This window comes from Corvus hawaiiensis, chromosome 1, assembly GCF_020740725.1.
Source record: "Corvus hawaiiensis isolate bCorHaw1 chromosome 1, bCorHaw1.pri.cur, whole genome shotgun sequence".
In the NCBI taxonomy this organism is placed as follows: domain Eukaryota; kingdom Metazoa; phylum Chordata; class Aves; order Passeriformes; family Corvidae; genus Corvus; species Corvus hawaiiensis.
Window position 1 is genome coordinate 95,360,189 of NC_063213.1, and position 27,831 is coordinate 95,388,019.

Here is a 27,831-nt window from a genome sequence, read left to right on the forward strand (position 1 = left end):
CTTGCCCTGCTTTTGTGGGCCTGAGCCTCTGGGGTTCTGTCCTGAGAGAGCCCTGGGAGCAGGCACAGGCAGCTGCCTGCTGACAAGAAAACTGCTGTCAGTTTTTTTTGTCTCCTGCCTGGTCATTGTTAAAATGTCCTTGAGAGCAGAGGGGAGGGACTGCTAGAGCCCTGCATAGAAATAAAAGGGCGTGGAACAAAGGGCCAGGCAGGGGAGCTGGCACTGCTCCTACTGTGGCACATCCTCCTCAACCCCTTTCAGGGAATCAGAGGGGACTGCAGGAGGCTGGAAAAAGCAGGACAGCAGCTTTTGGGGAGGTGCAGGGCTGCTGGAAAGCTAAGTGTTTGGCAGAGAGAGAATGAGAACAGTTACCTCAGTGGCCTGTGCCCACCTCTGGCTGTAAATCACAAGTCAGCACCATTCAGAAGGGCCCTTGGCCATGTGCTTCTGTGCAGCAAAAGCTCACATTTGGAGAGCTTGCTGGAAAATGGTCTGGAGCAGTGAGCACCAATTCCACTGGGAAAACTAGTTTTCTCTAGTTAATGCTCCCTTGCTGTTCTGCACCAGTGTCCCGCCCCCAGCAGGCAGTGGGCAGCTGCTGGGGATCCCAGGTCTGCAAGCTCAGAGCGTGCCAGCTGCAAATGCCCGGCCCATGCCCGCACACCAGCACCTCCCTGGCTGCTCCCCAAAACGGCTTCACTCACACCCGTTCCAGAGCAGCAACAAGCCAGAGCTGACCTTAGCCCTGCTGCTTCAAATACAGTGAGAAAACTACCCCAGCAGAACACAAAGTGAAGTGGGTAAGGATTTACAGGGAAAATGTTACTGACTGAGCTGATAAGGAAAAATTGACTCAGAAACACAAAAGAGATAAAGGCAGAAAGAGCGTCCTGCCCAACCACAGAGACCTGCCACTGTGCAGAAATGTCCCTGTCCTGTCCAATCTGCTCCAGAGCCTCACACAGCTGGAGCAGTCTCCCAGAAGAGGAATCTGACTTCCCAAATCCACCACCTTCACTGACCACTCAGCCTCTGGGGATCATCCCCTGAACTCTCAGGTCTATAGAGGCTCCCTCTGGACCGGCATGTTTCATCCATCCCAAGAGCCCTGACAGCAGTGAATATAAATCAGTGAAAGAAGGAAGGCCAGGAAAGCTCCTAGGAAGAGCAGTAGAAGATAGAGGATTGTGCTTTGACTGCTTCTTTCTAATCTGGGGTGTGGGAAATGCCCAGATATCAGGAAGGCACATCCGTATTTCTCAGAGCTGACCAACAGCAAACAAAGGGTAAGGCTGGACTGTGGTCCTGCCTGCAACTGGACATGAGTCTCCTCCTTGTTCCCACTGCAGCCACCCCAACACCCATAAATCTGCCACATAGCAGAGCCAAATGCTGTGCAGCGCAGGCTCTGCCCTCTGCCTCCTTTCCTGTCTTTGTGCTCCTCTTTCCTGAGCAGTCCCAGACATTGTCAGTCTCAGGGCCAGCCCAGCCCAGAGTGTGGCCCTGCAGACACAGCCACAGTCATGCAGAGCTCTTGCAGCCCAGCTCAGCAGGCCACACTGGGCCTTCTGCAGCCAACAAAGGCCCTGGAGATGCCGGGGTTTGCTGATCCATAGGCCAGCCAGAGCTGTCGGAGTGCTGGAAGTGCCCTGCCTTGTTCAGGCACTGTGCTGGGTTTTGCTTGGCTTGAAAATGACACAGAAACTTCCCCAGCACACTGATTATCCTCCAGGTGGTTTGTGTTTTCTTTTTGGGCATGGATATTTTTCTGGTTCGGGCGTTCTTTGACTTGTTCGCTTGAGCAGTCACCCTGCAGTGGCTGCAGGTTGTTAGGGATGGGTTCACCAAGAACAGACAACTGAGGCGTGGATTCTGGTATGCTCTGCACAAAGTGGCACCGAATCGGCATTTCCGATGGCAAGTGTGATATCTGGGAGCCGAAAAGGGATCCGAGCAGTGAGATCATGGAGGAGGCTGATGTCTGCTGGCAGAAAGAGAGGCTGGATCCAGCGGTCTGTCTGCACACGCTGCCTAATTTATTTTTCTTTAGTTGCAGGATAAGAACTCTGCTCCCCCCGCTCCGACCTGTGTGCAGGCTGTGCCTCCGCCCTGTCGCCCGCAGCCATCGCAGGGCCGCGAGCAGAGCGATGGCCACTAAACTCCCCACAAGAGTCAGGATTTCCGCACTATAAATTATAGAAGTAACTCAGGGAAATGATGCTCCAGCAAAACTGCCATTTCGACCATGTCCCCAGGAAGGACGCAAGCAGCGTGTTTGTTCGAAAGGGATCATTTAGGGGCGAAAAAAGGCAAGGAATACAAAAGATAAAAAAGGTGGCGTGGAGGAGAAGACGGTCCGTGACGGCGGGGGGCTGGGTACGGCTGGGGGAGCCGGGTACGGCTGGGGGAGCCGGGGCGGGGGCTGACCGGGACCGCAGCCACGCCCGCCCCCGCCGCCGCTCCGCGCTGCCCCGCCCGTGCCGCTCCGCCCCCGGCCGCGCCCCAGCTCTTCCCCGCCCGCCGCTGCCGTGCGCCCGCAGCCGCTCTCGCCGCTCCGCACCGCCATGTCCGCCGAGCCGGCCCCGGCCTCCGCCGCCCCCGAGCCGGCCCCCGGCCCCGAGCCGCCGACGGGCGGCGGGGAGGCGGCCGAGCACCGGGCGCTGGTGCTGACGGGGTTCGGCGGCTACGACAAGGTGAAGGTGCAGGCGCGGCGCGCCGCTGACCCGCGGCCCGGAGAGGTCTCGGTGAGCGTCCGCGCCTGCGGCCTCAATTTCGCCGACCTGATGGCACGGCAGGGCCTGTACGACCGGCTGCCGCCGCCGCCCGTCTGCCCCGGCATGGAGTGCGCCGGCACCGTCCGCGCCCTTGGCGACGGCGTCCGCGACCGACAGGTGAGGGCTACGGGGCCCCGAAGCGCCCCGCCGCCCCGCAGGTGCGGCCCCGCCCGACCCCGCCCCCGGCCGGGCCCGGTGCCCGCAGCCCCGGCCGCTCCACCCGCCGGAACGGGGCCGGGACTCCCCGTCGGGGCGGCCCCCGGCAGCGCTGAGCCCCCGCCAGGGCCCCGTCCGATCCCACCCGCGGAGGCTTCGGCGGCGACCGGGCGGCGGACAAAGGCCCTGGACAAAGGGGCAGGGCGGGCAGGAATCCTGCTGCTCCAGGGGGACGGAAGCGCAGCCACCCGACGGGCCGGGCTGAGGGGCCGGAGCCGCAGGGAGGAGCAGGGGACGGCCGTGTGCCTTAGATTCAGGAGGTTTTCCTAAGGTTGGGCATGCATTTTCCATGATGGATGCTACTAAACGTTTCCCAAAGGCTGCTGCCTCTCGGCAGGATGATCCTTACAAGGAGCAGCAGTAATAGCCTTCGGTGTTTAGACTTCTGCTCCCAGCTTGAGTAAGGAGGGCAGGACATGATCCTCATCCCGCTTGCCTTGTTGGGGATCCAACATGGATCTAATGGTTGGTTTGGGCAACCATAGTTTGGGTTTGGGTACCACTACAAAGCCAGAGCATGGAGTGCCTGTGGTCTCTCTGGGGTTCCTGGCATGTGCCCAGGTCTGTGGTGAGAGGTGCTGTGCTACAGTCTCCCGATGAGGATGGAGCAGGTGTGGTCTCCTGCCTGAGTCCTGGGTTGCTGCAGTCCCTGCAGACCTCTGCACAGAGAACAGTGTGCATGCACTAGCTCTGACTTACCGAGGGCAAGGGTGTGATGGCTTCTGCTAGGCTTGGGGGCTTGTTTCCGACCACCTTGTCCTCTGATTTTAGGTTGGAGATAAGGTGATGGTCCTGGCTAGGTCAGGGCTCTGGCAAGAAGTTGTGAATGTGCCTGCCAGTCAGACTTTCTCAATGCCTGAGGGGATGAGCTTCGAAGAAGCAGCTGCTCTTCTTGTTAACTACATCACTGCCTACATGATTCTGTTTGACTTTGGAAACCTGAGACCCAACCAGAGTGTCCTCATCCACATGGCTGCAGGTAAACAGTTCTTGCTGAGACTCTTGGTTTCACCATGCATCTTCTGAATAAGTGACATGGGTGAGGAAACGATCAGAATGGGGCTGGACTGACAAAACGTCACCTAGCAGAGATGCAGGCTTCATGCTGCCCCATTTCCCAGTGGCTGGGCTTAGTATCTCCCAGTGTGTCCCAGGTATCAACCTCACCAGGCAGAGTCTCTATTCCCCAGACTGCTGTGCTGTGTGATTGGTACAGGCAGGGATAATTTACCTATTCAGAGGTTTTTCTGACTGCTGGGGCTGTTTGCTTCTAAATCTTTCTCACTGCTGATTTCCAGGTGGTGTGGGAACTGCTGCCATCCAGCTGTGCAAGACTGTAGAAAATGTCACCATTTTTGGCACAGCATCTGCCTCCAAGCACGAGTCACTCAAGGAGAGTGGAGTTGCTCACCCCATTGACTACCGAACGATGGATTATGCAGAGGAGGTCCGGAAAATCTCTCCCAAAGGTATGATGAGGTGGAGGACTTCTGCAACTGTTTTGCATTTCTTTCAATTGCAGAGAAACTTCTAATTGCTCCCAATTCCCTCTCTAGGTGTTGACATTGTCCTGGACCCGCTGGGAGGATCTGATACGTCCAAAGCATTTAACCTGTTGAAGCCGATGGGCAAACTCATCACTTACGGTGAGTGTGAGCAAGGAGCCCAAACCCAGAGACTGTGTGGTGGTAGAATGGGATCCACACAGGAATGCTCCGTGTCTGGGTTCTTGGCTGTCAGGGACCATCACTATTCCTCACTGCACTGTGTTGTAGTTCTGTTATTTCATGAAGGTCTTCAGGATGCTTTGCCTTGGTGAGACACTGAGGGGAGTGAGATTTGTGTCTTGTCCCCAAAGCTGTGTTCACAGGCTCCAGGACTCTTCCCTCCCGTGGTGAAATTTCTCTTAGAGTAAAAGCTGATGCCTGCAGGGGAAGCTGGAATGTCTTCGCAGAGGAATACTGGCATAGCTGCTTTTGCTAGGCTGAGTTAATGCACAGCTTTGCTTTTCTTTTAGAGGATGTGTGGGAGATGAGGTTTGAGGCTACTGAATACTTATCTCTCCATTCCCCAGCCCTGGAACACTGTGATTTTGTCCCATAGACAAAGCCCTCACACAACCCCCAGTGGGATTCCAGACACTTGCACCAGTGTGCTGCTTTGGTTGTCCCGGCCGTTGCAGCGTGTGATTCCCCTGAAGAAGCAGGGCTGTAGGAGAAGGGGAAAGCTGTCCTGCCAGCCTGGCTGGCTGTCACTTGTAACCCTTTCTTACCTCTGCCAGCCCTCCAGTCTAGCTGCACTGCTGCTGCCTTAGGAGGGCCAGAGAGTAGTCGTTCTATATTTTTGCCATGTGAGTGCTGATAATCCAAATTTTGCATAGCTGGAGGCTGAGGCAGGTGCCTGTTTCCATTGAAGGTCAGCTGGGCAGGTTCTGCTGTGATCCAGTTCTCAGCTCTGTCCCTCACTATGCTGAGTGGCTGTTCCCCTGTGCGTGGTCTGAGCTGTTCCATGGGATGCCCATTGCCTCCTGTGCTGTGTTCCAGCTTATCTGTGGCTTGCCTTCTTTTCAGGTGTAGCAAACCTGCTCACTGGGCAGAAGAAGAACCTCATGGCTATGGCTAAAACCTGGTGGAACCAGTTCAGCATCACTGCCTTGCAGCTGCTGCACCAGAACAAGGCTGTATGTGGCTACCATCTTGGATACATGGATGAGGAAGCTGAGCTTATCAGAAGTGTTGTAGCCAAGCTGGTTAACCTGTACAGTCAAGGCAAAATCAAGCCCAAAATAGACTCTGTATGGCCCTTTGACCAGGTGAGTCTGAGCTAACATAGAGGCTGGCAGTGGTACAGAGTGAGCGCCTTGTTCCTGGGGGCTGAACTGTTGAAAATGTCTAATAGCCATCTGTTCTCAGACATTCAGTGCCTTATTCCTTTTAAAATATTAAGGCTGAGTAAAGTGGCTGGGCTATTCTGCTCCAATGCATAGGGCTGGGCAATGCTAGACAGTGTCCCTGTGGAGCAGGGCAGGTGCTCAGCTGAGCTCCATGGGCAGCAGCAGCCAGGAAGGGACTGGGTTATGCCTCAGACTGGAGTATGCCCTCGGTAGTCTGTACCCTGTAATTAAGCAGACAGATGGGAAGGCTGTTGCTGCCCTTCCAAGAGTGCAAAAGAGCCCAGGCAGTGAAGCAGAATGAGGATGTTGGAAGGGAGCAGCAGGTTTTTCAGCAGCTCTGTTCTGCTCAGGGTTATGGGCGTGTGTCCATGCAGAGTCAGGCTCTTCCCTTGGAAATCCTGTGCTGGAGCAGGACTTGCTGCAGGGGAGCAGAGAACTTAGTGATGATCAGTCAGTGTTCATACCTGAGAACTAGTCTGATGCAAAAGCCTAAGGAAAACTTTGACTCCAGGCCTGGTCCAGGTGCTTAAAAACAACGATAATAATGATACAATTCTGTGCATGTATTGTTTTGTGCAGCTAGTAGAGGCTTTTTCCTCCTGGCAGGTGGCCAGGTTCCTGCAGTTCCCCTCCCTTTGGAGAGGAAGCTGTGGTGACACACACTGCACTTCCACATTTGTGTGAGCAGAGCATCCTTGTGTGTGTCAAGGTTTGTCTGTGTGAATTCTTGAGGACAGTTTTCCTATTGGCTTTCTGGGGTAGTTGCCCAGGTCTGTCCAAAACACACCTATGCAGAGGCACCTGAATGCTTGGGACTTGCTTGAACTGCCAGGAAAGCTGCCTCCCAGCTATGCCTCAGACTGGTCTGGGGGGACTGAGGGGGCCAGGAAGGGCATGGACACACTCTGCAGTGGGTGGGGGTCTTACCACACTCCTTTTGCTTCCAGGTGGCAGAGGCTATGAGGCAGATGCAAGAAAAGAAGAATGTTGGAAAAGTCATTCTGGTTCCTGAAGCACCCAAGGAAGAATCTAAAAAAGCAGAGAACTAAGGAGAAGAGATGTATGCAGATTATGAATTCGTGGTTTAATTCCCTGATCTCTTTGGGACCTGGAAATGGACAGATCAGTATCTTCCATCTTTCACCAGTACAAGAACATCATGGTTATCATTCAGATGAGGTTTGCATGCTCTTGTTGTGACTGACCCTTTGCCAGATATGCCTCCTGCTCTCTCTTTTGAAGCCTGTTTATTTCATACTGTTTTCTAACCACTTGTTTCTCTACTGAATTTCCAGACTAACCTTATTTTTCTCTGGCAGTGAGGCTGAAGCTTCCAAGCAGTTGGTGACTAACAACTGCACAGCCTGTCACTGTAAAGTCATGGCGCAATGTACTGTAACAACTGCCAAGTATCTCTGCAGAAACTGAGCCCTGCTGAAGTGTTTGTGCTGTCAGCTTTGGGAAGCCTGTTCAGCAGAGCATTGGCCAAATGTAGGATGTTTCCTCCACAGCCAAAGGAAAACCACAGCTGGCCTAGTTTAATTCAAGCAGGGGTTTCTCTTCTGTTCACACTAACCGGGCTCTATTCCCTCTGCTTTTTGTAGGCCACTAACACAGTCAGACAGTAACAGCTCATGTTGTCTTTGCCTTGGCCATCCTGGCAATTTGGAGTCTATGGCATATCATACTTCATTTGCAGTCACTTCTCTGTGCAGACAGTAAATAACCTGACAGGCTGGGCTGGGCTGGGCTATGTCTGACTACAGAAGAAAAGTTTCAATTAGGTAACCTGATCCTGTCCATTTTCTATTTCCAAATTGTATAGAGAGATCTGAGCAGTGTCTGGTTCTTAGAGACCATAAGGACTCAACTGTGTCTCAAACGACTGGAAAAATTGATGTTGGCTCTGTGCTTTATTATGTTGGGCTCCGAGTTGGTATTGTTAGGGCTTCACCCTCGTGTTTTTATTTCCAAGGGCTGCAGTATTGGGTTGGACTTCATTGAGATGGGAACAAACTAATCCCCTGTTAATGCTTTGTGCAGTGCCCTGTACACTGTTGCAGTTTGGGAAGTAAATTTCAAGAGCCAGTCCTCTGGGCTGTCTCTCCCTGGGGCACACTGGTTAGTAAAGCTGTTGCCACGGTAGCAGTTAGATGATAAACAGCCCAGCTGTGTGTCAAACCTCTTCACCTGCATATTCTGAGCAGTTTTCTATCGTGTTCTAGCTCACTTGCTGCAGTAGGGCTTGACTCTTCTTCCCCTGAATCTGTATCTTGGGGCTCCAGTGCTGAGGGTTTAGGAGCTGCCTGGGGTGCTCCTCCTATACCAGAACTTTGTTTCACTTCTACTTTTCTTTCCTTCTGTGCATTTGGAAACAGAGCTGTGTAGAGACCTAAGCCCAGCTCTGTGAGCACCTTGAGTCCTGGGTGATGCTGTCCTTCCCACTGGACCCTGCTTGCAGCCCTGGGCAGCTCTGGTGCTGTTGGTGCTTACTTATCATGGATTGTAGGTGTGGGCTTTTGGGTTTAATTTTGGATTTGAAATGGTAAACTCGAGGGCACCAAGAAGAGCTGCTCATCATGGAAGAACTCGGGCTCCAGAAGCAAAACCTTGAGACAAGAATCCTGCTTAACTAGCCCACAGGGAGGGCCCAGGGCCCAAGGAGGGCAGGTACCCACTGGGCACAGGGCTGGGCATACAGCCCCACTGCCACCCAAGAGAGCCCATGCCATGCAGGGCTGGGGTTCTCCCTCAGCCTGCTCCAGTGGGGCTCCCATCTGTCAGTGCAGCTTGTGGTTCAGGTGCTTGGGCTCAGTCCAGAGATCTTTAGAAATGCATAGGCACAGCTTCCAGGGGTCTTGCCCTGGCTCACTTTAAATATTGCAACAATCCGGTTCCCTACAACCTCAGAGGAGTCCTGGAGCCCTCTCAGAGATCTTTGTCAGTTCATCTCTTGAACTTCATAAACATGGGCTGATGGAACTCACAAGCACAACTTTTTACCTTTCTGAATCCAAAATCTTGCTGCTTCTTTCAACCTGCCCTGTCATGCTAATTTAGATTAAATCCAACAGTGTCTAATGCTGCTTTACCAGGTGTGAAAACAGAAGGACTGTCTAAATTGCTGAAATGGAAAGCCTGGACCTGTTCCTCTGAGAAACTGGACTTGACAGGGCAGCATGTTCAAAAGGCACGCAACCCTGCACATCTTCTGGTTCTGCACGAAAAGGGAAAAATATGGTGTGTTTCACAGTAACATCCTCTCCCCACTTTATTCTGAGCCAAGCTCGTGCTCAGTGCCTTACATGGATGGCCTTTGGTCAGGCGGCGTGGCACGGCTCTCACAGCCCGGGAGCCTGGCAGCTTCCCATCAGACCCCTCTGACCTGCTGCCTCCTGTGCGCCACGGGAAACAGCATCTCGGTGCCTTCTGCTTACATGACTAGGAAGTCACTGGGGCCTTTTCCATTCTGGCCTTTCAAAGTATTGCCAAAACCCTGTTTTGACTCTTATTAGCTCTGTTTTGTGAACACTGGTGGTGTTGTTGGACTTTCCGTGAATTAGCTGTTCTCTCCCCGGGTGTTCCAGCCTTTCCAGGGCTGACCTGGTGGTTCTGTACTCCCCAGTCCATAAGACCTGTTGTAAAGCCCTTGTCTCCCCCAGGGCAGCTGTTTGGCTCCAGAGTGAGCCCTGAGTGAGGCTTTATCAGCTGCTCCGGCCTTGGCTCTCTGGAAACAATCCCAGCTCCTGGCTCTCTTGGGGTAGCTGCTCACATGTCTTCTAGCTAGGAATTCCTGAAGCCCTTATCAAGGCAGGAATGCCGAGCAGTTACTGCCTGTTCAGTTCAGCACTGGCTATTTTGTGTCTCTTGGTAGCAACAGTGTTTTCTACAGGAAGACCAAGATTAACTGTAACCTTGCAATCCTCCGCCCCTTCTCAATGCTCTGCTCTAGGTGGGTGTGGTTGGTTGTGTTTTGGTTTTTTACTTCTTTTTTAAGGGCCAGTATAGAACCTGTGTAAAACAATTTCAAGTGTCTTAATCAAGTTAACCAGCCGGTTTGTATACTAAGGACCAAAGCAAAAAAACCAAAACGAAACCCTAGGATAAAAATCATTCCATTCAATGTTGCTTGTTTAGGACAAAGTTGTGCTACTGAGGAACTGGGAGATTCCTGTACTTAATCATGTGTGCCATTCCAGAAGTGCAATTTAATGTTTATTTTACTGATTGTCTGACTCAAAGGTTGTGCCATGAGGAGTCCAAGTGAAAGTGTAAGGAGTTGATGAGCGGGAGGAGGTGCCCATAGCCCTGCCTGCTCCGGGGGGGCTCAGTGCGAGTGCCTCTCCTGTCATTGCTGTAGTGGCCTCCCAGCCTGGTGCTGCTGGTCTGGGACAAAGTACAACTCCTTTGCTATCACCAGGCAGCTGGTTGCCACATTTTTGACTCTTCAGTTTCTCTGAAGCTCACTTGTGTTGCAAGCTGACTGCAGGAGGGGAAGGGAACAGAGGTGGCCCCTGCCAAGTGCTCTGGGAAGGAGTTCAGCTCTATGTTTTGTTTTGGACACCTGTATTAAACTAGAATTGACTGGCCAGGGAGAAGTAAGAAGCACTGTGTGAGTCAGGCTTCAACTGATGCAGGATCCTGGCCCGCTGACAGCTGCTATCATAGGTGTTAAACCACTCTGGTTGCCTGAAGTCTCTGGTGTGCTGAGCCCTCGTGATGGCAAAGTGTTTTTGGCAAGTAGTACATGAGCATGATGTGAAACGTGTTAGACTCTGAGTGAGCCTCTTACAGCATATGGTCTGGTCTGTACTGTCTGAATTGTGTTGATTTGCAGATATGTGATATGAGTGATGGTCATCCTACAGACAGATAGCAAATCTTTTGTTTAAAAAATATATTTCGCTTTGTGTGTGTAACCAAGTTGGACAGAAAACAACTGTGCCACTGCTGTTTACATGACTACAATGTGTACTGCTCCTCTGTCAACTGTTACCATATGCCTTATGTGTTTCAAATGTTAATTAAATGCATAACAAAACCTTCCACAGTACACTGCTCAGGTTTTTGTTGTCATGACCCCTCTGCCCACAGCTCAGGGCAGGTTTGATTGACAAAGTGTAACACTCCCAGCATGAGGAGATGCCTCTGCTCTCGGGGACAACTATTAATTGTTGGCTTGAGTGTTGTTCCTGACATTCTTCCATGGTGATTTTTGTTTGCAAAGTCCTTAGCTGGGCTCTGTGCCTCAGTAGCCAGGTGGGACTGAAGTGGGTGCCTGGGCTGAAGTTAAGACAAGGCATGAACATCCAGTACCAAACATGAGAATAAATCCCATTTATTTGTCAGCATAGAGACTGTCCCTGGGAGGCAGCTGCTGTGGGTGCTGAAAGCTGTTAATGTTCTCCTCAAGAGGGCACCAGAGGTGCTGGCTTCAGAGCAGGTGCTGGGGAGGGGCTGGAGCATGGGGCTGTCTGCAGAGGCCTGAAGTGTCAGTGTGAAGAGCTGACACTAGCGACAGTTCATCTCCAGCCTGGGCTCTGGCAGCAGCTGAGCTGGAACCTACCTGTAGTGGCAGGAGGCGGAAGAGACTTCCAGAAGCTGGGGCTGGACTAGATGCAGACTCCTGCCCGGGTTTGGGTCATGCTACTGAAAGCCACACGGGGCTCAGCCTGCAGTCAGCTGAATGAAATAAGTTCTGCAGTTGGCTGCCAGGACACACATCCAAGAGGAGCTGGAGTTTCTGGGAAGCACTGATCCATGCTGGGGCCTTCGTGGGGCAGGGACGGAGGTGCTGCTGTTTGCTAATGCGCAGATTTCTGGCTACATCTGGGGAACGCAGGAGCTCCTTTGACAAACACCTGCTTCTTCCTGAGCTGTCTCTTGTTAAGCTGCAGTTTTCTCAGCAGGAAAGGAAGGCAAAGGGAAGCCACAGGCCATGGCTGTGGGAGAATCACGCAAGGCCCAGTTTATTCAGAACTGCGCCAACCTCCCGGAGATACTGGGCATCCGGGTAGCCATTCCTGTGGGGCAGAGAGGGAAGCACTGTAAACCCTGCTGATGTGCCAAAAACACAGTGGGAAGCAGCCCTTTATTTTTGCCCCAACCTTTCAGCAGGGGCTGAGAGTGGAAGTCCTGCTCCTGGGGATGTCCTGCTGCCTGCAGGCCCATGTCATGGGAAAGGCTGGAAGTGAACACGGCCCAGAATTCTTGTCCATAGGGAACTTATGGGTTTCCACACCATTTATGGCTGTGGGATGGGCAAAGGCTTTTGCTCCAGCTGGAGGGTGCCAGGGCTGGTCTGCCACGCCATAGCTGCCCTGCAAACTGAAGCAAAGGGAGGCAGCAACTCTGCCACTGTGGGAGGGTAGAAGAGCCATCCCTGACAGGATTTGTTGAGCTGGACCCCATGGTTCTCCTCTTCCAGTTGCTAAAAAACCCACAACCATACCCAGAAGCTTAGGATGAGCTGGGCCATACCTGGCTTTGCCTCCATCCCAGGAGGTTTTGTGGGGGATAAAGCCCCATGTTACTTTTTCTTCTCCACTGCAGGACTTGATCTGGAATGTCAGCCCGCGTTCAAATGCTTTCTTCAGCAGCTTTGCTGTCTTCAGCCCTTCCTTGTTGTCAGGCAGGAAGGCACAAAAATTCCCCCCTTTGTAAGGCTGTCCTGGGTGAGGGTCCCCAACCTTAGAACAGGAATAAGACATTTTAAACAATGGCTGGAGTGCTGTGCCTCTGAGGGGATTTCTAAGGTTTTGTCTAGCTTGAAACCTACACTGATGACTATGGGCCCCATGGGCTGATAGTCAATGTCAACTAAAACCAGAGATCACACGTTCTTGAGAAGCAGCAAACTGCTCCAAAACCTGGTGTGGGGCTTTTTGCCTTTCATAGGTCAGTACCTCTGCTGCTTTGCATGTGGGGCAGGGAGCTGTGGCTGTTCTTTCCCCCCAACCACCCTGACAGACCCCCACCGTGTGGGCTGCAGTGGGATGGGGAATCCCTGCGCTGGGTACCTACCCCCTGCACGCCGTCAGGGATGCTGTAAGCAAGCTGAAGTGTTGGGTCTCGATAGTATCCAGGCAGGCTCTGAGACAGGGAGGAGATCTTCAATGTCCCCAAGATCTTGCAGCTTGGGGCAGTGGAGGACGACCTGCAGCAAGCTGGCTGCGTACTGTCTGCTGCAAAACATGTCCTGCACAAGGCGTGACCGCAGGCGCCCTGGCAGGTCACACCTGAGCCCTGGCAAGCATCACACTGGCCCAGAGGGATTGTGCTGCTTTCCTGTCCAAGGCTGGGGTCTCTTCTCTGCTGTGATGGGAGGTCAGGCTCCTCCTGCTCATTGCTCCTGCCCTTTGGGAGCGGGGCCGTTCCCTGATCCCTGGCCTCTGCTGCAGGTTCCTCTTGGGCCACAGCTGGTGGTGGCTCAGTAGCCGTGGCCCTGGATAGCCAGGTGGGCAGAGACTGAGGAGCTCCGTCAGCTGCAGGGACTGGACAGTGCTGCTGTCCCATTGCTTCATTGTGGCCTCCTCTGCTCTTGTCTCTTGCAAACTGGAATCTGTCTGGCAAGACTTGTTTTAGCCGGGTGGCGTCAGGCTCCCCCAGAGACAGTTTTGTCTTCCGCTGTTCCTGGGACTCCCTCAGGCCAGGAGGACTTGGCTTATCCCCTGCACCAACGCTCAGAAGGCTGCTTCCTCCTCTCCCAGCCCCAGAATCAATACGGACCCTGGCTTCCTCCTTCCCCCAAGCCTGCTGGAACCTCCAAGGACTGGAGGACCTCTTTTCCTCAGCCTCTGGCACCCAGGAAGCCCTGAGCATATCTGTAGAGTCTACTTTATTGCTGATGTTCAGGTGCTGTAGGGAATTTGGGCTGCCAGGAAGGGCTGCATCCAGCACTGGGTCCTGGCTTCTGCCTGGCTGGATGACACTTGATTTCCCTGTACTTTCTAGTGCAGGAGACATAGATGAAGACTTCACAGCACAGAGCCTCCTGGAAGAAAACATGTGGAATGCCTCAGCCACTCCTGGCACCATCTCCTTGGGGCAGACAAGATATAGCTTGTACTTGTCTTTGCTGAGTCCAACCTGGAAGGATTTTCCTCGCAAGAGGCTGCACAGTTCACTCAGGGCACTGTCATCTGGACCATCTACAGCGAGCTCTGAGTAGCTCAGACTCTGGCACACCAAGTCAGGGCACTTCTGCACAAGATCTTCCACCTTCCATTTAGCCTGGAGCAGCCTTCTCCTGTCTGCTGCCTGCAGCGTCAGCACTGTGCAGTCCCCAGCGTGGCGCTCTGAGATGTGCACCCCTCCAGCCCTGCACAGCTCATCAATTGTGGCATGGCAGACATCTTTCAGGTAAAACCACTGCAGAGAGTCCAGGCTCATTTCCTCACTCACCCTGCTGCTGCTGTCTCCGGAGTCGTTGCTTTCCTTTGACCTTGGCAGGGAGAAGCTGTTGGACCGTCGCAGCAGAGGCCTGGATGCAGAGGATTTGGAGTCTAAAGCAGAAGAGGTCCATGTCACATCACAGGTGCTGGAGATGCCAGCCAGGGAGTGGTGCTTAACGGGACCTGAGCCTTTAGACTCCTCAGGCTGCTGAAAAGTCCTGTTTTCTTTGCCGACAAAGGGCAACAGCACCTTTTGTCCTGTAAGTCTGGCACCTCCTTCCATATGGTCCCTTTCTGTGGGGTCATTCTGCTGAGGGTCTGCTGCTGACCCCAGAACCTTATCTGTCACAGGGGTGGGAGGCCGATACTGCTGGGTCAGTGCTCTTGGGTCACTCAGACCAGAGGCATCTATCTCTGATGAATGTTTCCCAGACAGCTGCACGTGTCCCACTGGTGGAGAGTCCTGATCCAGCGAGAGGTTCTGGCCAGCCTGAGACCTGTCAGCTTTCAGGGCACTGAAGTTGGCAGCTAGCTTGAACTCACCTTTCAGCTCTGGCCTGCCTGGGCTAAGTCTTGTGGCTGAAGTATCCACAGGCACTTTGGCCAGGTGTAGTGCAGCCTCTGTGGTGCCAGAGGTTGCAAGGTGTGAGGGTTGGGAGCTGCTCAGCGTGTCAACCATGTGTGCAGCACCTCTCCTGGTGACACAATCCTGAAGGTGCTGCTTGGCCTGGGACACATCAACAAGGTTTCCAACAAGATAAAGCTGCTTCACATCCTCATGGCAGAGCAAGTGGGGATACAGCTGCTGCAGTTCTTGTGTCAGAGTGCTGAGTGCCTGGCTGTCCATTCCCAGCCCTTCCTTAGCAATCCTCTCCTTGCGCAGGCTCACCTCCAGCTGCTGGTAGAGCTGCTGCAGGGCCAGGTGGGCCTGTTGCAAGGCCTCCACGTTCCCAGACAGACCTCCAGATGGCTGAAGATACAATACAGCAATGCCATCGCCACTAATGTCCACCACATCCACGTGATATTGGTGCAGCACACCTTGGTACTCAGCAGCACAGAACCTCTGCATGTACAAGTAAATGTCCAAGTCCATTGCTAGGGAAAAGTCCTCCAGCTTCCTCAAAAATTCCCCAGCTTCCTCACCCACTGGGCTCTGAGTTGATGGGACTTCAGCTGCCATTTCACGCACCTGGTCCCAGTTTGGCAGCTTTGCTGTCTCTTGTGCTGACCCAGGGGAGTCAGGCACTTGCTGGTGGTCATGCATTCCCATCTCTTTGGCCCCACGGCTGGAAGCTGGCAGGAGGATCTCGCCAATGGCTTGGTTCCTGAGGTTCAGGCTGCCTAGCAGGTCTCTGCTGAAGGTCTGCAGCTCAGTGAACGGTCCCTGGACTATGCAGTGCATATTCTTTGAGTCAAAGTTGAACTGTACATTGCTGTAGCCTTTCTGCAAGTCCCTCAGGAGGATTTTGCCAGTGGGAAGCTTGCCATAGTCAATTGTCATGCACACACATAGGAAGATCTGCAAGTAGATAGCAAAGGAGTGAGAGAGCAAGGACCAAAACCAACCCCTTCTAAAGGTACAGGAGAAGGCAATTGCACCTGGCCCCTGCATTACTATGACAGAAGAGATGACACAGTCTTCCACCTCTCTCCCTCAGCATCCTACTTTTGAGAGAGATGGACCGTGACACAGACAGGACTGAAAGACCCAGGCTAAGCAAATCCTTGACCTCGTGCACTTGTCAAAAGCTGTCTGCAGACAAGGAGCCAGAGGGGGAAATTGCACATTTCTACACACACGGAGTTCTTCAAAAAGCCCAAACCCAATAAATCCACTATTGTTTCTGCATCTGAAATGCAGTTGCCCTCTTGCCTTTGCAGAGCTTCAGCTCCAGATCTTCAAGCACTTTTGGCACCATAGACTTGCAAAAAGCTTTGGGTATGCAAAAAACAAGGGTATGGGAATTAGCCTGGCCTTGCCTCTCGTTTTTATGTCCGAGCCCCAAAAAGCTCGGACATAAAAACAAGACATGGCTACTGCCACAGTCTCTTGAGACTGGAGGAAAAGGCAAGAACTCCCCAGTGCTCCCTAGACACCAGCATGTCTGTATCCTAAGCTTTCCTGAAAAGGAGAGAGGAACAATACACTGTACATCCAGCTGATGACATGGCAGAGGCATTAACACAATTCCCCATGTGGCACCAGATGGACTGGAGAAAAGTGCCTGTTCTCTCCAGCCTGACTATCCTTCATTTGACAGGCACAAATGCCAGATGACTGAGCCCACAAGGCTGCCAGGCTGTCCCTGTGCTATTAGCACAGAAAAAACGTCTTCATTTGAATATGAATGAAAATGGATTTAAGTGTAATTAAGATTAAAGGAGAGAGTGAGGTCTCCCTTCCCAAGCTGTCTGCCAGGCACAGAGTGAGTGGGAGCAGCTGGGGCTGCCATGGCCCCTCAGTACCTCATCGGGGCTCAGCTCTGCAGCGTGCGGGGTCACCTCCAGTGGGTACAGTGTCCTTCCGACTGCCAGCACGTGGTTTTTCACCTTCAGGATCCTCTGGGCCACTGGTGGGAAAAGCCACCCGGACCTTCGTCAGCCCAGCCAAGGGGCAGCAGTGGCGGTGGGGCCGGGGACAGTGGGACGGGGGACAGTGGGATGGGGACAGCAGGACAGGGGATGGTGGGAGAGGGGATGCGAGGGTTGGGGATGGTGGGACAGGGGGTGGCGGGACAGGTAATAGTGGGGCTGGGGATGGTGGGACAGGGGACAGCCTGACAGGAAAGGGCGGGGTTGGGAATGGTGGGACAGGGGATGGCGGGACAGGGAAGGGTGGGGCTGGGGATGGTGGGACAGGGAAGAATGGGGCTGGGGATGGCGGGACAGGCCGGGCCCCCGAGGGTCCCGCGGGCGTTACCTTCTGGTGCCTCGAAGATGATGAGGGCGCAGGGCGGGGACCCGGGCAGCACCCGGACGTCGGCGATGTCCCCGCCACCGTTGCGGGAGCGCAGGAAGTGAATGGTCAGCTTGTCGGCCACCCTGTCGGGAGGCAGCTCGGCGGGGAAGCCCCGCACCCGCACCGTGCGGCCCGCCATGCCCGCGGCGGCGGCTGCCCGGGCCCCGCCACACCGGCACGGCCTCCCGGGAGCCCCGGCGGCGGCTGCCCCGCCTCGCCACGCCGGGCCCTCGCCCGCCCGGTGCCACCCCGGCTCTGCAGCCCCTGCTCGGCCCCCGGCTCCTCTCCGGCCTCCGCCCCGGCCCCGCCGCCGCGGGGAAATGAAAGCGAAAGCGGAGCCGCCCCGCCCTGGGCCCCGCGGGAAGGCGCGGCCCGGCCCCATAGAGCGCGGCCGGGGAAGGGCCCAGCCTCCCTCAGGCTGCCGCAGGCAGCGCCCGGCCCGACCCGGCCCAGCCCGACCCCAACACGACAGACACGGTGCTCCCAACAGACGCTTTAATTTCCCCCGTGCCCGCCGGCCAACGGAGCTCCTCAGCCTCGGGCTGACGGGGCCGGCCAGGACTAGCCAGGACTAGCCCCTGTCCTCCACGAACACGGCCACCCCTGTCCGCCCTGCTGGGACGTAGGCAAGGGCATCCACCTCTCCGCCGCCGCGGCTGGCCTTCTGGAAGTGGATCTCCAGGGCGTCTCTCATGGACTCCTCACTCAGCACGTCGGGGATGCCCAAAAGCAGGACAGTCCTGGGGCAGCGGGAGGGCTGGAGCTGGGCAGAGCAGGGGGTGAGCTGCAGAGCAGTGCAGGGAGAGGGGCTTCAGGAGCCCCCCCACCTGTGCTGCCTCAGCCCAGGCTGGCAGGTGCTGCTTGCACAGGGGTCATGCCCTTACCTGCAGGTTAGCGATGTCTCCACTCATGCATGGTGATATTTTGACTTTGTATTTCCCTTTCCCAATAAGCACTTGGATATGTCCTTTTTCAATTAGCGGCTCTGCCACTGCATATGGAGAGGAAAGCCCTGAGCTGTCCAGGTCCCAGGTAAGCTCCAGGCAATGTTATGTCCCTGGCATAGGCACCAAGACTGATGCTGCCCAGCTCATTGCTCAGCTCACTGGCACCAGCACAGTCTTGGGGGAGGCAGGACAGCCTGGGGCTCACTCTACCTTCCCTGTTCCCCACACACAGCTTTATCTGCTCTCAGGAGTTTCCCCCCCAGAGCAAGCTGGGCTGCTCCATCCTTGCCAGCCACCCAAGCTCAGCACACCCCACGCACCTCCATCCTGTGTGAAGGTCAGCACCACCTGGCCAGAGTCATCCAGGAACTCCCTGCTCTCCACCTCGCTGCCCCCATTCTTTGCCTTGCTGAAGAAGAGCTCCAGCTTGTCCAGCAGTGCCTCCTTGCAGATGCCCAGGCTGGGCAAGTCAGACACAAGGATGCTCCTGCTGCTCTGAGTCAGCCTGACCTGTGGGTGGCACCGGCCAGTCAGTGCCAGGGCAGGACTGACCCCAGAGCTCCGGGGAGCAGTGCTGAGTGGGGTTGGTAGCAGTGCCCTGGCCGAGGCAGGCTCAGACAGGGGATGCAGCATGCCCAGGGCAGCTCCATGGCATGGGGAGCAGGCGAGCTGCGGGCCCTACCTCCAGGGCAGACGGCAGCAGGATCTCCACGGGCACTGCCTGCACTCGCACTCTGCACCGGTCCAGCTCCTCCAGTTCCTCCCCACAGCTCAGCTCCACCATGTGCTCCCTCATCTCTATGATCCTCTGGGCCACTGCGAGCAGGGAGAGCCCCCAACACAGGGGAGTCACTGCCCGCTCCCAGCGCTCTACAGGACAGGACACGGCACAGCAAATGCTTCGGGGAGGGGGCACAGCCCCACACAAGGCAGGGAGAGGGACAGTGCCAAACTCTGGCACAGGGAGGGGACACAGGGCAGGCCCCAAAATGGTCGAGCAGGACCTGGCCGGAGCAGTGCTCTTCTCACACTTACCCTTTGCCTCCTCAAAGGTGATGAGAGCTGAGCCCCCTGGCATAGGGTAGTGGATCAGTGGGGTGAGCATCAGCTTATTCATGTCCTCCTTGTTTACTGTGAGTCCCTTAAAGATCATTTTCTTTTCCGGCAAGGCAGACAGCATCTAGGTTTAAATACAGACAGCACCTGGAGGAAACTGGATCCTGCACAGGGCATGTCCCTGCCAATCCACAGACTAGAAATAAACTCATGGCTGGAGAACATCAGCAGAGTCTCTCCTAGGGTCTGGCAGTGCCTGGAATCCCAAAGCCATGACCGGAGCTCCTGGCCCTGGCAGAGGAGCTGCCTGCTAACAGGAGCTGTTCCAGTCATCACACAGTGCCCAGCTGCATTCACCTGCAGCCTCTCCAGCCAGGCTTGTGCCCTTGCCAGCAGACCCAGGTGCCCACACACACTCTGTTACCATCACAGGATCATTCCAGAGGACTCTCTTCTTCAATTCTTCCAGTTTATTTTTCAGGACCTGCTTCTCCTGCCTCAGTCTGTTGTTCTCCTCCTTTGCTGCAAAAATCTGGAAGGAAGGAAGGAAGGAAAGAGTGGGCAGTAGGGAACACCAGGACACAAGGGGCTGCAGTACGCAATTGTTCTGAGCACAGCACTGTTCTTGGGCACACAGCTCCAACCCATTCTCCTGCTCTTGACTGCCTGCAGCCCTGCCCTGGTTCCTCTCCTTTGAGGACAGCCCTCCCTTCGCTTCGGCACAGACCTTATGTTTCCCATGAAAACTCCACTGGATCCCAAGCAAGTGATCTCAGAGCAGTGATACAGCCCCTGCACCCCCTGCCACCCTTCCAAGCCTAAGATACATCCACTGAACACCGACCTGGTGGGCTCTCTCTTGATCTCCGTTTAAAGACAGCTGTTGCTCAAGAATTTTATGAAGAAGTTCTCCTTCTTCCTTCAGCTCTCGTGTCCCTTGCTCTGCAGCTTCGTTGGCCATTTGTAGGTTTTCATGGTCTTGCCCCAGAATACTGAGCTCCTGTGAGAAGCACCATCAGACAGCAAGACCCTGATGACATTGCATGACCCCACCAGCCACCCAGCCCTGGCACAGGCTGTGCCTTTGGGAATGAGCCTGGACCCCAGAACAGGCTCTTATCTCCGTGGAATTACTCCTCTCTGCCTCCTCTGACTCGTAGTCCAAGAAAACACACTCGAGCTCCTGCCCAGGGCCGGCCGGGCGGATCCCGGGCAGTCGGGATCCGGCCGACCAAGCCTCTCTCTCTCGGACGCAGCTGGACCCACCTTACACCGCTCCATCTCCCACCGGAGCTGCTTGGGGCTCTCCTCGGGGAGCAGCCGGACGAAGGAGTCCTAAAGACAGGAGGGGTCTCAGCCGCGCCGCGCCGCCCCCCAGCCCGCAGGCTCCCGCGGCTCAGTCCTTCCTCACCTCCTCTGAATCCATCCCCGCAGCGCTGGCGGCAGCACGGACCGGAGCCCCGGTCCCGCGGGGAGCCCTGCCCTGTCCTGCCCGCCGGGACCGCTCCCCCTGCCCGGTGCTGCTGCCGGGGACCCCGCGCCTGCTCCCGCCTTTCGCTTTCGCTTTCGCTGCCTCGCCCCGCCCCGCCCTCCCCCGAGCGCAGCCCCGGCCGCGGCCCGGGGACCGTGAAAGGCCGGGCCCGCCCAGCCCCGCCCGAACCCATCACCCCCATCCTCCCCCCACCCAACTCGCCCTGCCACGAACGTGGTCAGCTAAGAAATAACCTCTTCCTGCCCCACTCTTGGATTTACAACCCGACCCAGCCCCTGCTCCACAGGTAGCTAGCAGCCAGCACTGCCCCGTTCGGGAACCTAAAATCCAACACCCACAGATCAGTCACCACACAATTCACTGCGCACTCAGTAGACACCTGGAATTTGCCTTCCCTCTCTCACTCTTTTTCTCACAGGGATCACTGCAGTTTTGGGAATGAGAGATTTCCACTGTGGCAGGAACATCAACCAGCCCGCAGCTGCAGAAGGGAAGCACAGCCCTGACCCCACACGGAGCAGTCCCAGAGGTGACACCTGCACTCACGGCTCGGGCTGCATAAGGCTCCACAAACATGCTGACGCTCACCTAGACTGCAATGGCTTTCCCAGCTCTTAGAGACACAGAGCAAGCATGACCACAACACAAAGCCCACTGCTTGTGTGTTAAATAACAAAAAAACATGGTTTTTAATAAACATTTATTGATGCAACTTTGTTACACCCTTAGAATCGCAGCTTCTGGAAGAACCACTTGTTCTTGCCGGTTTTGTACCTGAAAGAGAACACACAGGTTAGAGAAGGATCTGTACTAGCAGGTAACAGCACCAAACCTGTACCTGAGCTGTCCCAGACACACAGAAGGCAGAACCCAGCTCACCCAGAGGCAATCCACCTGGTCTCTTTGGCCTAGGCTACAACTAAACCCACTTTAAATACTGAAATTCCAAGGGAAGCAAGTGCTAGGTTCCAGATTTCTCATGAAAGACACCTGCACTGTGGCAGTTTCCACCCCAACAGGCACAAGCACAGGACACAGCCATCCTGCTGGATACCTCGTGTGGAGGGCAGTCACCGGGAGATGCCCTCGGAGAACAGCTCAGGGGCTGCCCAAGGCACTGCGTATCCCACTGAGGCCACACAGCTCCTTCCTCTGAAGGAGCTTCTGAACAGAAAACCCTAAAGAAAGTAACCCAAGCACCCCCACACAAAGTGTCAGCACTGCCCTGGCCACCCAGCCCAGTGATAAGAGAGGATGAACTGGCAGCATGCTGTCAGATCATCCTCTGGCACCTGAAAGGCCCCGCACATGCTGGCACGATGCTGCACACACACAGTGCTACACATACGATGCTGCTGCACACGTGCACAGGTGAAAAGAAAACAACAAACATGCGTGCAGGGAAGCTGGGGCAGAAGTGCCAACTTGGGAGACTCACAGGCTGTGGCACAGCCCCACCAAGTCCTCACCCTGGGGATGAGAACCAACACCACTGAAGAGACGAGCTCCCAACTCACCTTTCCTCAAATTTCACCTTGGCTTCACGTCTTGCTTTGCGTTTCAGAGCAGGATCCCTGAACACATCCTTATTGACCACTGTTTTGTCCAGGGGAATATCCACAGAATACCTGGGAAAGAGCAGAATGGTGCAAAAGGGGCATGGTACCCAGCACAGGGCTGAAAATCAAGCTGAGCTCCTGGCAGTCAAACATTCATTCTAGTGTCCAGTCAAGGAGCTACAGCTCGAAAAGTCTCCTCAGTTCAGGAATCACCAAAGCACTACAGCAGTCTCAGTTCAGCCTATAAAGGAAACAGCCACACACTTTGTGAGGGATATGCAGCTCTGTTCAACGTGGTGCATGGGAGCCGCTCTAGGAGCTCTGAGGCACAGTAAGGAATGGCTCTGCCAGCTCCAGACCCTCACAGCTGTCTCAAATTGCTCATCTGCTGACACCCCCTGAGCAAAGAGATTAGTGCGGCTGAAATAAGAGCCAGCTACCTCATTCCAAAAGTTCATTAATATTTTCACTCAGCCTCACACCCCCAGCTCCCTGTTTTTGCAGAGCCTGAGCCTCATATTCACCAGCCACGGCATTAACAGCCTTGGTGACTCCCGGTGTTCAGTACAGAACACAAGAAACACGAAAGCAGCCAAGACTCCTCCAGCCCTGCCGGCAGCAGCACTCCTGGGGCTGCACTCACCGGGTGGGCATCAGGTGGTTGTAGTTGTAAACCTTCACGAAGGACTTGATCTTGGACCTTTTTGCGATCTTTTTCTTGCCCATGGCAGCAGTCACCTTACGCGGGTAGCGGTCGATGCCGGCCACCAAGGCGTGGCTGTACGGCCGGTCCGAGGTGCCATCGTCGATGTTCTGAAATAAACAGGCCGCGGCGGCGATGGCACCGAGGAGCCGCGGCCGCGCGGGCCCCGCAGGAACCGCTCCCGCGCTGCCCCCCGGGCTCCCGCTCGCCCCGGCAGCACGGCGCGGCCCCGCCGGCTCAGCGCCACGCTCACCTTCACGATGACGGCCTTGCGCCCCGAGTAGCGCCCGGCCAGCACCAGCACCACCTTCCCCGGTTTCATGAACTTCCCCATCTCTGCGGAGGCAGCAGCCGGCAGTCAGAGCGGGCCCGAGCCGCGCCCCGGCCGCCACCTCCGCGGATGGCGGCGGATCCCGATCCCGCGCCCGCCCGCACTCACCGAGGCTCCGCTGCGATGGCGCCCAGGCCGGAAGAGAAATGGAACGCCGCGCCCCGGCCTTCCGCTGAGCGGCGCTGCGTCACTTCCGCCGCGTCACCGGGAGCCGCGGCCGGCACCGTGCGGCGCTGCCGGGTGTCCGCCCCCCTCCGCCCTCCCCGGGCACGGCGCTGCCGGGTGTCCGCCCCACTCCGCCCTCCCCGGGCACGGCGCTGCCGGGTGTCCGCCCCGCTCGGGCACGGCGCTGCCGGGTGTCCGCCTCACCCGCCCTCCCCGGGTACGATGGTGCCGGGTGTCCGCCCTCCCCGGGCACGGCGCTGCCGGGTGTCCGCCCCCCTCGGGCACGGCGGTGCCAGGTGTCCGCCCTCCCCCGCCCTCCCCGGGCACGGCGTCACAGCCCCGGTAACGGACAGAGCACACGGCACGGCGGCAGTCTCGGCCCACATGTACTACAGGTATTTAATACACCCCGCGGGACACCGGCCTGCACTGACCGCCGCACAAAAGCCTGGAACAAGGAGCTGGGGCCGTTGGACAAAGCGCCCCGGCAGCCCAAGAGACACAGACTGCGGAGCCGCTGGAGGAGCCCCCTGGCACCTCTGGATCTGCCCCGTCTTCTCCCGGGAGAGGTCAAGTCCCATGTGACCGGGAACCTGCAATGTGCCTCAACACCTGCCAGCTCCCTCCTCCATGAGGGATTGCGTGTGCACATGGTGTAGAGCAGACACTGGCAGAAATAACCACAAAGGAGCTCAGCTGCATATCCCAAGGGTCTTCCCCCACCTGCAGGTCCCGTGGCCAGGCCTCTGCCCCCCAACCCCCAACAGTCACTGGCTGCTGGACAAGGCAGTTTGGCCCAAGAGGAGCAGGGAGGGGGCAGAGCAAGGTGCTGCCCAACCCGCAGCCTCCAGCTGCTGTGCAGGGGCAGCATCGGACAACACACTGCCAGCATCATGACACCCTAAGATTTCCCTAAAAGCAAATACCAAAGAGACAAACTTGGGTCTTACAAAAGCCAGGCTTCTTGAGCCCAACAGCTGCCTACTAGTGGAAAAGGGATGATCTACAATAAAAACACATCAAAAAGCATCTTTGATGTTTTTCAGCTGCCGAACAGCCAAGTCAACCGGGAGGTTGAACTTCAAGTTGCTCAGGCGGCTGAGGAGGGTGAGCGCACTTTCAAAGCCTGTGTTGGCCATGTAGCTCCAGGGCTGGTAGTGAGACTGAACTAAAGCTCCAGACTTGCAGATGAGGTTGAGCCATGAGACCAGGCGCTGCTCGTTCAGTGCCATGCACACCAGTGCCTTCAGCTCCGAGTCTGCGCTGCGCTTGAAGGGGCCGTGCTCTGTGAGCACCGTGTGGATGGCTGTCAGCAGGCTCTGCTTGGGGGTAGCCACCGTTGCTCCTGTCACAGGCAAGGCGAAGGATTGGGAGAGCTTGCGAGCTGGGGATTCCACGAAGGCTTGTCCATTCTTAGCGTTGTAATACTTGACAAAGAGTTCCCAGGGGTGCATGGTCCGCGGCGAGGGCGTGAACGCGGGAATCAAGCATGCGATGGGGGCCAGCACCAGGCTCATGCCTGGGGAAGAGGCGTAGAGCCCGTGAGCCATCAGGTCCCGCAGAGCGACCGTCAGCTCCCTGCGCACAGCCAGAGTCAGCTCATCTCTGCCTCCAAGGGGAACGTCCTGCAGCTCAGAGGAGCAGATAACATGCTCTGCCTGCTGGTGTTTCAGGGCAAGCTGCCTCACCCGCTCCACTGACAACTCCAGTTTCTCTATTAAGGGGGAGAAGTCCTGGTTGTCTTGGTCCTTCTGCCAGAGGGTGCGAGGGATCTGACCCGTGGCACAGCCAAACTGGCTGACAGCAAAGATCTGCAGCACGGCCAGCACGCGGCGCATGAGCTGCAGGCCCGTTTCTTGCATCCTTCTGGCATCTTCTGGGTTCACTGACCAGGTTAGAAAAGAGAAAAACATTCTCTCATCAGGGAGTCAACAACTCTGCTTGTTCATACACACAAAGGGAGTGCAAATATCTGAAAATTCCTTCAGACTAACATTCTGACCAGCAGCAGATGCCTCATGCTACATTATTGTATTTCCAGCAGGTTCACGGGATAAGTAGGGAGGTCTCAAACTCTAAAGAACACTGGATCCCCCTGGCTCACTGTACCTGCTCACAGATCTCAGAGCTTGACGAGCATGAATTAATTACAGTGTGTTTTGCACCAAGTATCAGCAGTCTCTTCCTGACCCCCACTGAGGACCAAGCCCACCCTCTGTGCCACATGCTCAGGCTCTGTGACTGCTCTGAGGATCCCATGCAAGGAGGGTAAAGGAACAGGACGCAGGCCTTCAGCAGAGGGAATGCAGAAGCACAAAGACCAGCTGCCAGGAAAAAGCAGAGAATGACTGGTTCATGCTTGTGAAAGCTCCAGGGAGGAACTGGAGCTTTGCCAGCAGCACCGAGCCCAGCAGTGCCCACCTCTGTTCCCAGAAGGCCGGGTGCTGGGTTTGTAAGAGCCTCCACAGTCACAGTGTCCATCTTCTGCCTTGCCAGAGCTTCCAACTTCATCTACAAAAAAGATTTCCCATCATTATTTCCCATTTGTGAATTTCAGCTGCATATCCCAAATATTAAGATCAACATTCCTCCGACCCCTCTGGACCTCTTTTGTCACTCTATCGATACTTTTCCTCATCATCAGTTTAGAAAGATTTGTACTTTCCTGTCACCCATAAGCTGTTCCTGCATCTCCCGACAGCTGTGACCTCTCTCCCCATGACTATGTCAGGGAATTACAAAGCAATTCAGTCTGCTCATTCAAAAACTCATCACTGACCCTGAATGAAGTTGATGAACATTTCGAGGTCCCTTATCTGGGTCTTCAGTTGTTCCACCAGCTGCTCCTTCACCCTGGCTGGATTTACAATCTGTGCTATGGCAGCATCCACCCGCTGTCGCAGTTCCTCTGGAGAGAGCGTTGCAATATCTTCACTCAAGTCCATGTCCAGTTTCTTTATCAACTCATTTATAATCATCTGCAAAACACAAGTGAGCAGCACAATTCCACCATGTGGCACTGCTGCCCAGGAGCTTCAAATGCTCCTTTCCCAGAGATTCCCTCAAAAACAGGATACCTTTGCTGCACAGAAATAATTGCAAAAGACACGGGACAGGTTCACACATGTAGACAAACTCCTGACATTCTATTACAGCTGCTGGTGAGAAATGCAGATTGATGAGTGAGTCTGTAAGATGCTCACAAGGGCTAGGAAATACAGCAGGAGGATTTGTGAGCCTTACCCGTTGTCTTTCCATAACCACAGACTGTGGCAGAGAATCATAGCTGCCCTCTTGGTAAGCAAAGGTCTCTAGGTCATCCAGCTGTGTCTTGAGCTGCAGGATCAGCTCTCTCTGCTTCTCCTTCTGGACCTCAATTTGCTCCTGCTTCTCTCGCTCACCCTAAAAAAAAAACATCAATAAATAAAATGGAAGACTTACTGTCATATCCAAGCCCCAGAGAACAGGATTATGACATGAGGAGTGTTTCCTGCAGCTCATGTACTTCATTAGTGAGCACTGCAAACCAGTCTGAGACAGAAATGTGTTTGAGCACCAAGCAGAGGTGCCAGCTACATCACCTCCTCTGATAAGGGAGCGGAAGCACCTCTCCAGACCTCTTGCACCCACGTCCTGTCCCACAAGGCCAGGATCCAGAGAGAAAGGAGCCAAATAACGTACATATCACAGATCCTCTGAGTCACCTGTGCTGTACCAGGGCGTGGAGCGGTGACACACCACTCAGGGCTCTAGGGCACATCCCTTCGAGCTGGCTCCGAGTCACCAGGGGCCTGTGCACGTCTGGTACTGAGCTCGAACCCGAGCAGCGCGAGCAGGATCGCAGCCGCCGCTAACAGGCTTCAGCCGCGGTCAGGCCCACACACCGACCCCGGGGCTCTGCCCGGCAAAGGCCCCCCTCTGCCCTGCCACAGGCACTCACTCACTCACCGGGGCTGCGCCGAGACCATGGGGAAGCGGCGCGGGGCAGCCGCGGAAGGCGAAGTCCTCGAGGTCGCGGAGCAGGCGCTGCTGCTCGGCCGGGCCGGCCCGGGCCACCTGCCGCAGCCGGAACTGCACCTGAGCGAAGTGCGAGGCGAGGGCCAGCAGCGCTCCGTGCAGCCGGCGCCGCTCGGCCCGCAGCTGCGGCACCGACTGCGGCGACTCGCCCCCCGCGGCCGCCGCCTCTTCGTCCTCCTCTTCCTCGTCTTCTTCCGCCGACACGGCGCCCACCGGCGCCCAGCGCTCGCCGGGGCCCAGCGAGCCGCCCTCCCCCTCCATAGCCGCCGCTACCGGCGCCGCGCCGCCGCCATCTTGCCGGCGCGGGGCGGGAGCGGGCGGGG

At 55.7% G+C, this 27,831-nt stretch overlaps 5 protein-coding genes across 5 annotated transcripts; 1 reads left to right on the forward strand and 4 right to left on the reverse strand.

The window, feature by feature from the left end:
- Positions 1-2,553: 2,553 nt before the first annotated feature.
- VAT1 (vesicle amine transport 1) lies at positions 2,554-10,936 on the forward strand. The gene is made up of 6 exons (XM_048316214.1): positions 2,554-2,891; positions 3,762-3,969; positions 4,289-4,459; positions 4,547-4,636; positions 5,561-5,802; positions 6,831-10,936. Exons 1-6 carry the CDS (start codon positions 2,565-2,567, stop codon positions 6,930-6,932), a joined length of 1,140 nt encoding a protein of 379 aa, XP_048172171.1. The 5' UTR covers positions 2,554-2,564; the 3' UTR covers positions 6,933-10,936.
- A 269-nt stretch (positions 10,937-11,205) lies between these two features.
- LOC125331821 lies at positions 11,206-17,531 on the reverse strand. The gene is made up of 5 exons (XM_048316207.1): positions 17,200-17,531; positions 16,746-16,849; positions 12,907-15,798; positions 12,364-12,572; positions 11,206-11,906 (listed from the first exon to the last, which is right to left on the reverse strand). The coding sequence occupies exons 1-5, from the start codon at positions 17,375-17,377 to the stop codon at positions 11,837-11,839; spliced, it is 3,453 nt and encodes a 1,150-aa protein (XP_048172164.1). The 5' UTR covers positions 17,378-17,531; the 3' UTR covers positions 11,206-11,836.
- A 188-nt stretch (positions 17,532-17,719) lies between these two features.
- IFI35 (interferon induced protein 35) lies at positions 17,720-20,810 on the reverse strand. Its single transcript, XM_048316225.1, has 9 exons — positions 20,653-20,810; positions 20,508-20,576; positions 20,086-20,241; positions 19,666-19,773; positions 19,221-19,365; positions 18,868-19,001; positions 18,506-18,695; positions 18,123-18,229; positions 17,720-18,001 (listed from the first exon to the last, which is right to left on the reverse strand). Exons 1-9 carry the CDS (start codon positions 20,665-20,667, stop codon positions 17,810-17,812), a joined length of 1,116 nt encoding a protein of 371 aa, XP_048172182.1. The 5' UTR covers positions 20,668-20,810; the 3' UTR covers positions 17,720-17,809.
- A 606-nt stretch (positions 20,811-21,416) lies between these two features.
- RPL27 (ribosomal protein L27) lies at positions 21,417-23,526 on the reverse strand. The gene is made up of 5 exons (XM_048316245.1): positions 23,435-23,526; positions 23,249-23,331; positions 22,936-23,105; positions 22,251-22,361; positions 21,417-21,507 (listed from the first exon to the last, which is right to left on the reverse strand). Exons 2-5 carry the CDS (start codon positions 23,327-23,329, stop codon positions 21,459-21,461), a joined length of 411 nt encoding a protein of 136 aa, XP_048172202.1. The 5' UTR covers positions 23,330-23,331; positions 23,435-23,526; the 3' UTR covers positions 21,417-21,458.
- Positions 23,527-23,864: 338 nt separating this feature from the next.
- RUNDC1 (RUN domain containing 1) lies at positions 23,865-27,815 on the reverse strand. Its single transcript, XM_048316234.1, has 5 exons — positions 27,440-27,815; positions 26,735-26,893; positions 26,271-26,469; positions 25,913-26,002; positions 23,865-25,376 (listed from the first exon to the last, which is right to left on the reverse strand). Exons 1-5 carry the CDS (start codon positions 27,767-27,769, stop codon positions 24,511-24,513), a joined length of 1,644 nt encoding a protein of 547 aa, XP_048172191.1. The 5' UTR covers positions 27,770-27,815; the 3' UTR covers positions 23,865-24,510.
- Between the last annotated feature and the right edge of the window lie 16 nt (positions 27,816-27,831).

Coding starts and splice junctions, on each gene's coding strand:
- LOC125331821 (XM_048316207.1), bottom strand. CDS start 17,377: ATGGCGGGCCGCACGGTGCGGGTGCGGGGCTTCCCCGCCGAGCTGCCT. Junction 16,850..17,199: donor CATCTTCGAGGCACCAGAAG/GTAACGCCCGCG, acceptor TTTTCCCACCAG/TGGCCCAGAGGATCCTGAAG. Junction 12,573..12,906: donor TCCCTGACGGCGTGCAGGGG/GTAGGTACCCAG, acceptor TCCTGTTCTAAG/GTTGGGGACCCTCACCCAGG.
- VAT1 (XM_048316214.1), top strand. CDS start 2,565: ATGTCCGCCGAGCCGGCCCCGGCCTCCGCCGCCCCCGAGCCGGCCCCC. Junction 3,970..4,288: donor CCTCATCCACATGGCTGCAG/GTAAACAGTTCT, acceptor GCTGATTTCCAG/GTGGTGTGGGAACTGCTGCC. Junction 4,460..4,546: donor CCGGAAAATCTCTCCCAAAG/GTATGATGAGGT, acceptor TTCCCTCTCTAG/GTGTTGACATTGTCCTGGAC.
- IFI35 (XM_048316225.1), bottom strand. Junction 20,242..20,507: donor GGGAGATGGAGCGGTGTAAG/GTGGGTCCAGCT, acceptor TGCTTCTCACAG/GAGCTCAGTATTCTGGGGCA. Junction 19,774..20,085: donor ATCAAGAGAGAGCCCACCAG/GTCGGTGTTCAG, acceptor CCTTCCTTCCAG/ATTTTTGCAGCAAAGGAGGA.
- RPL27 (XM_048316245.1), bottom strand. CDS start 23,329: ATGGGGAAGTTCATGAAACCGGGGAAGGTGGTGCTGGTGCTGGCCGGG. Junction 22,362..22,935: donor AACCACCTGATGCCCACCCG/GTGAGTGCAGCC, acceptor GCTCTTTCCCAG/GTATTCTGTGGATATTCCCC. Junction 21,508..22,250: donor AAGGTGAAATTTGAGGAAAG/GTGAGTTGGGAG, acceptor GTTCTCTTTCAG/GTACAAAACCGGCAAGAACA.
- RUNDC1 (XM_048316234.1), bottom strand. CDS start 27,769: ATGGAGGGGGAGGGCGGCTCGCTGGGCCCCGGCGAGCGCTGGGCGCCG. Junction 26,894..27,439: donor ATGGTCTCGGCGCAGCCCCG/GTGAGTGAGTGA, acceptor TTTTTTTTTTAG/GGTGAGCGAGAGAAGCAGGA. Junction 26,470..26,734: donor TGGTTATGGAAAGACAACGG/GTAAGGCTCACA, acceptor TGTGTTTTGCAG/ATGATTATAAATGAGTTGAT.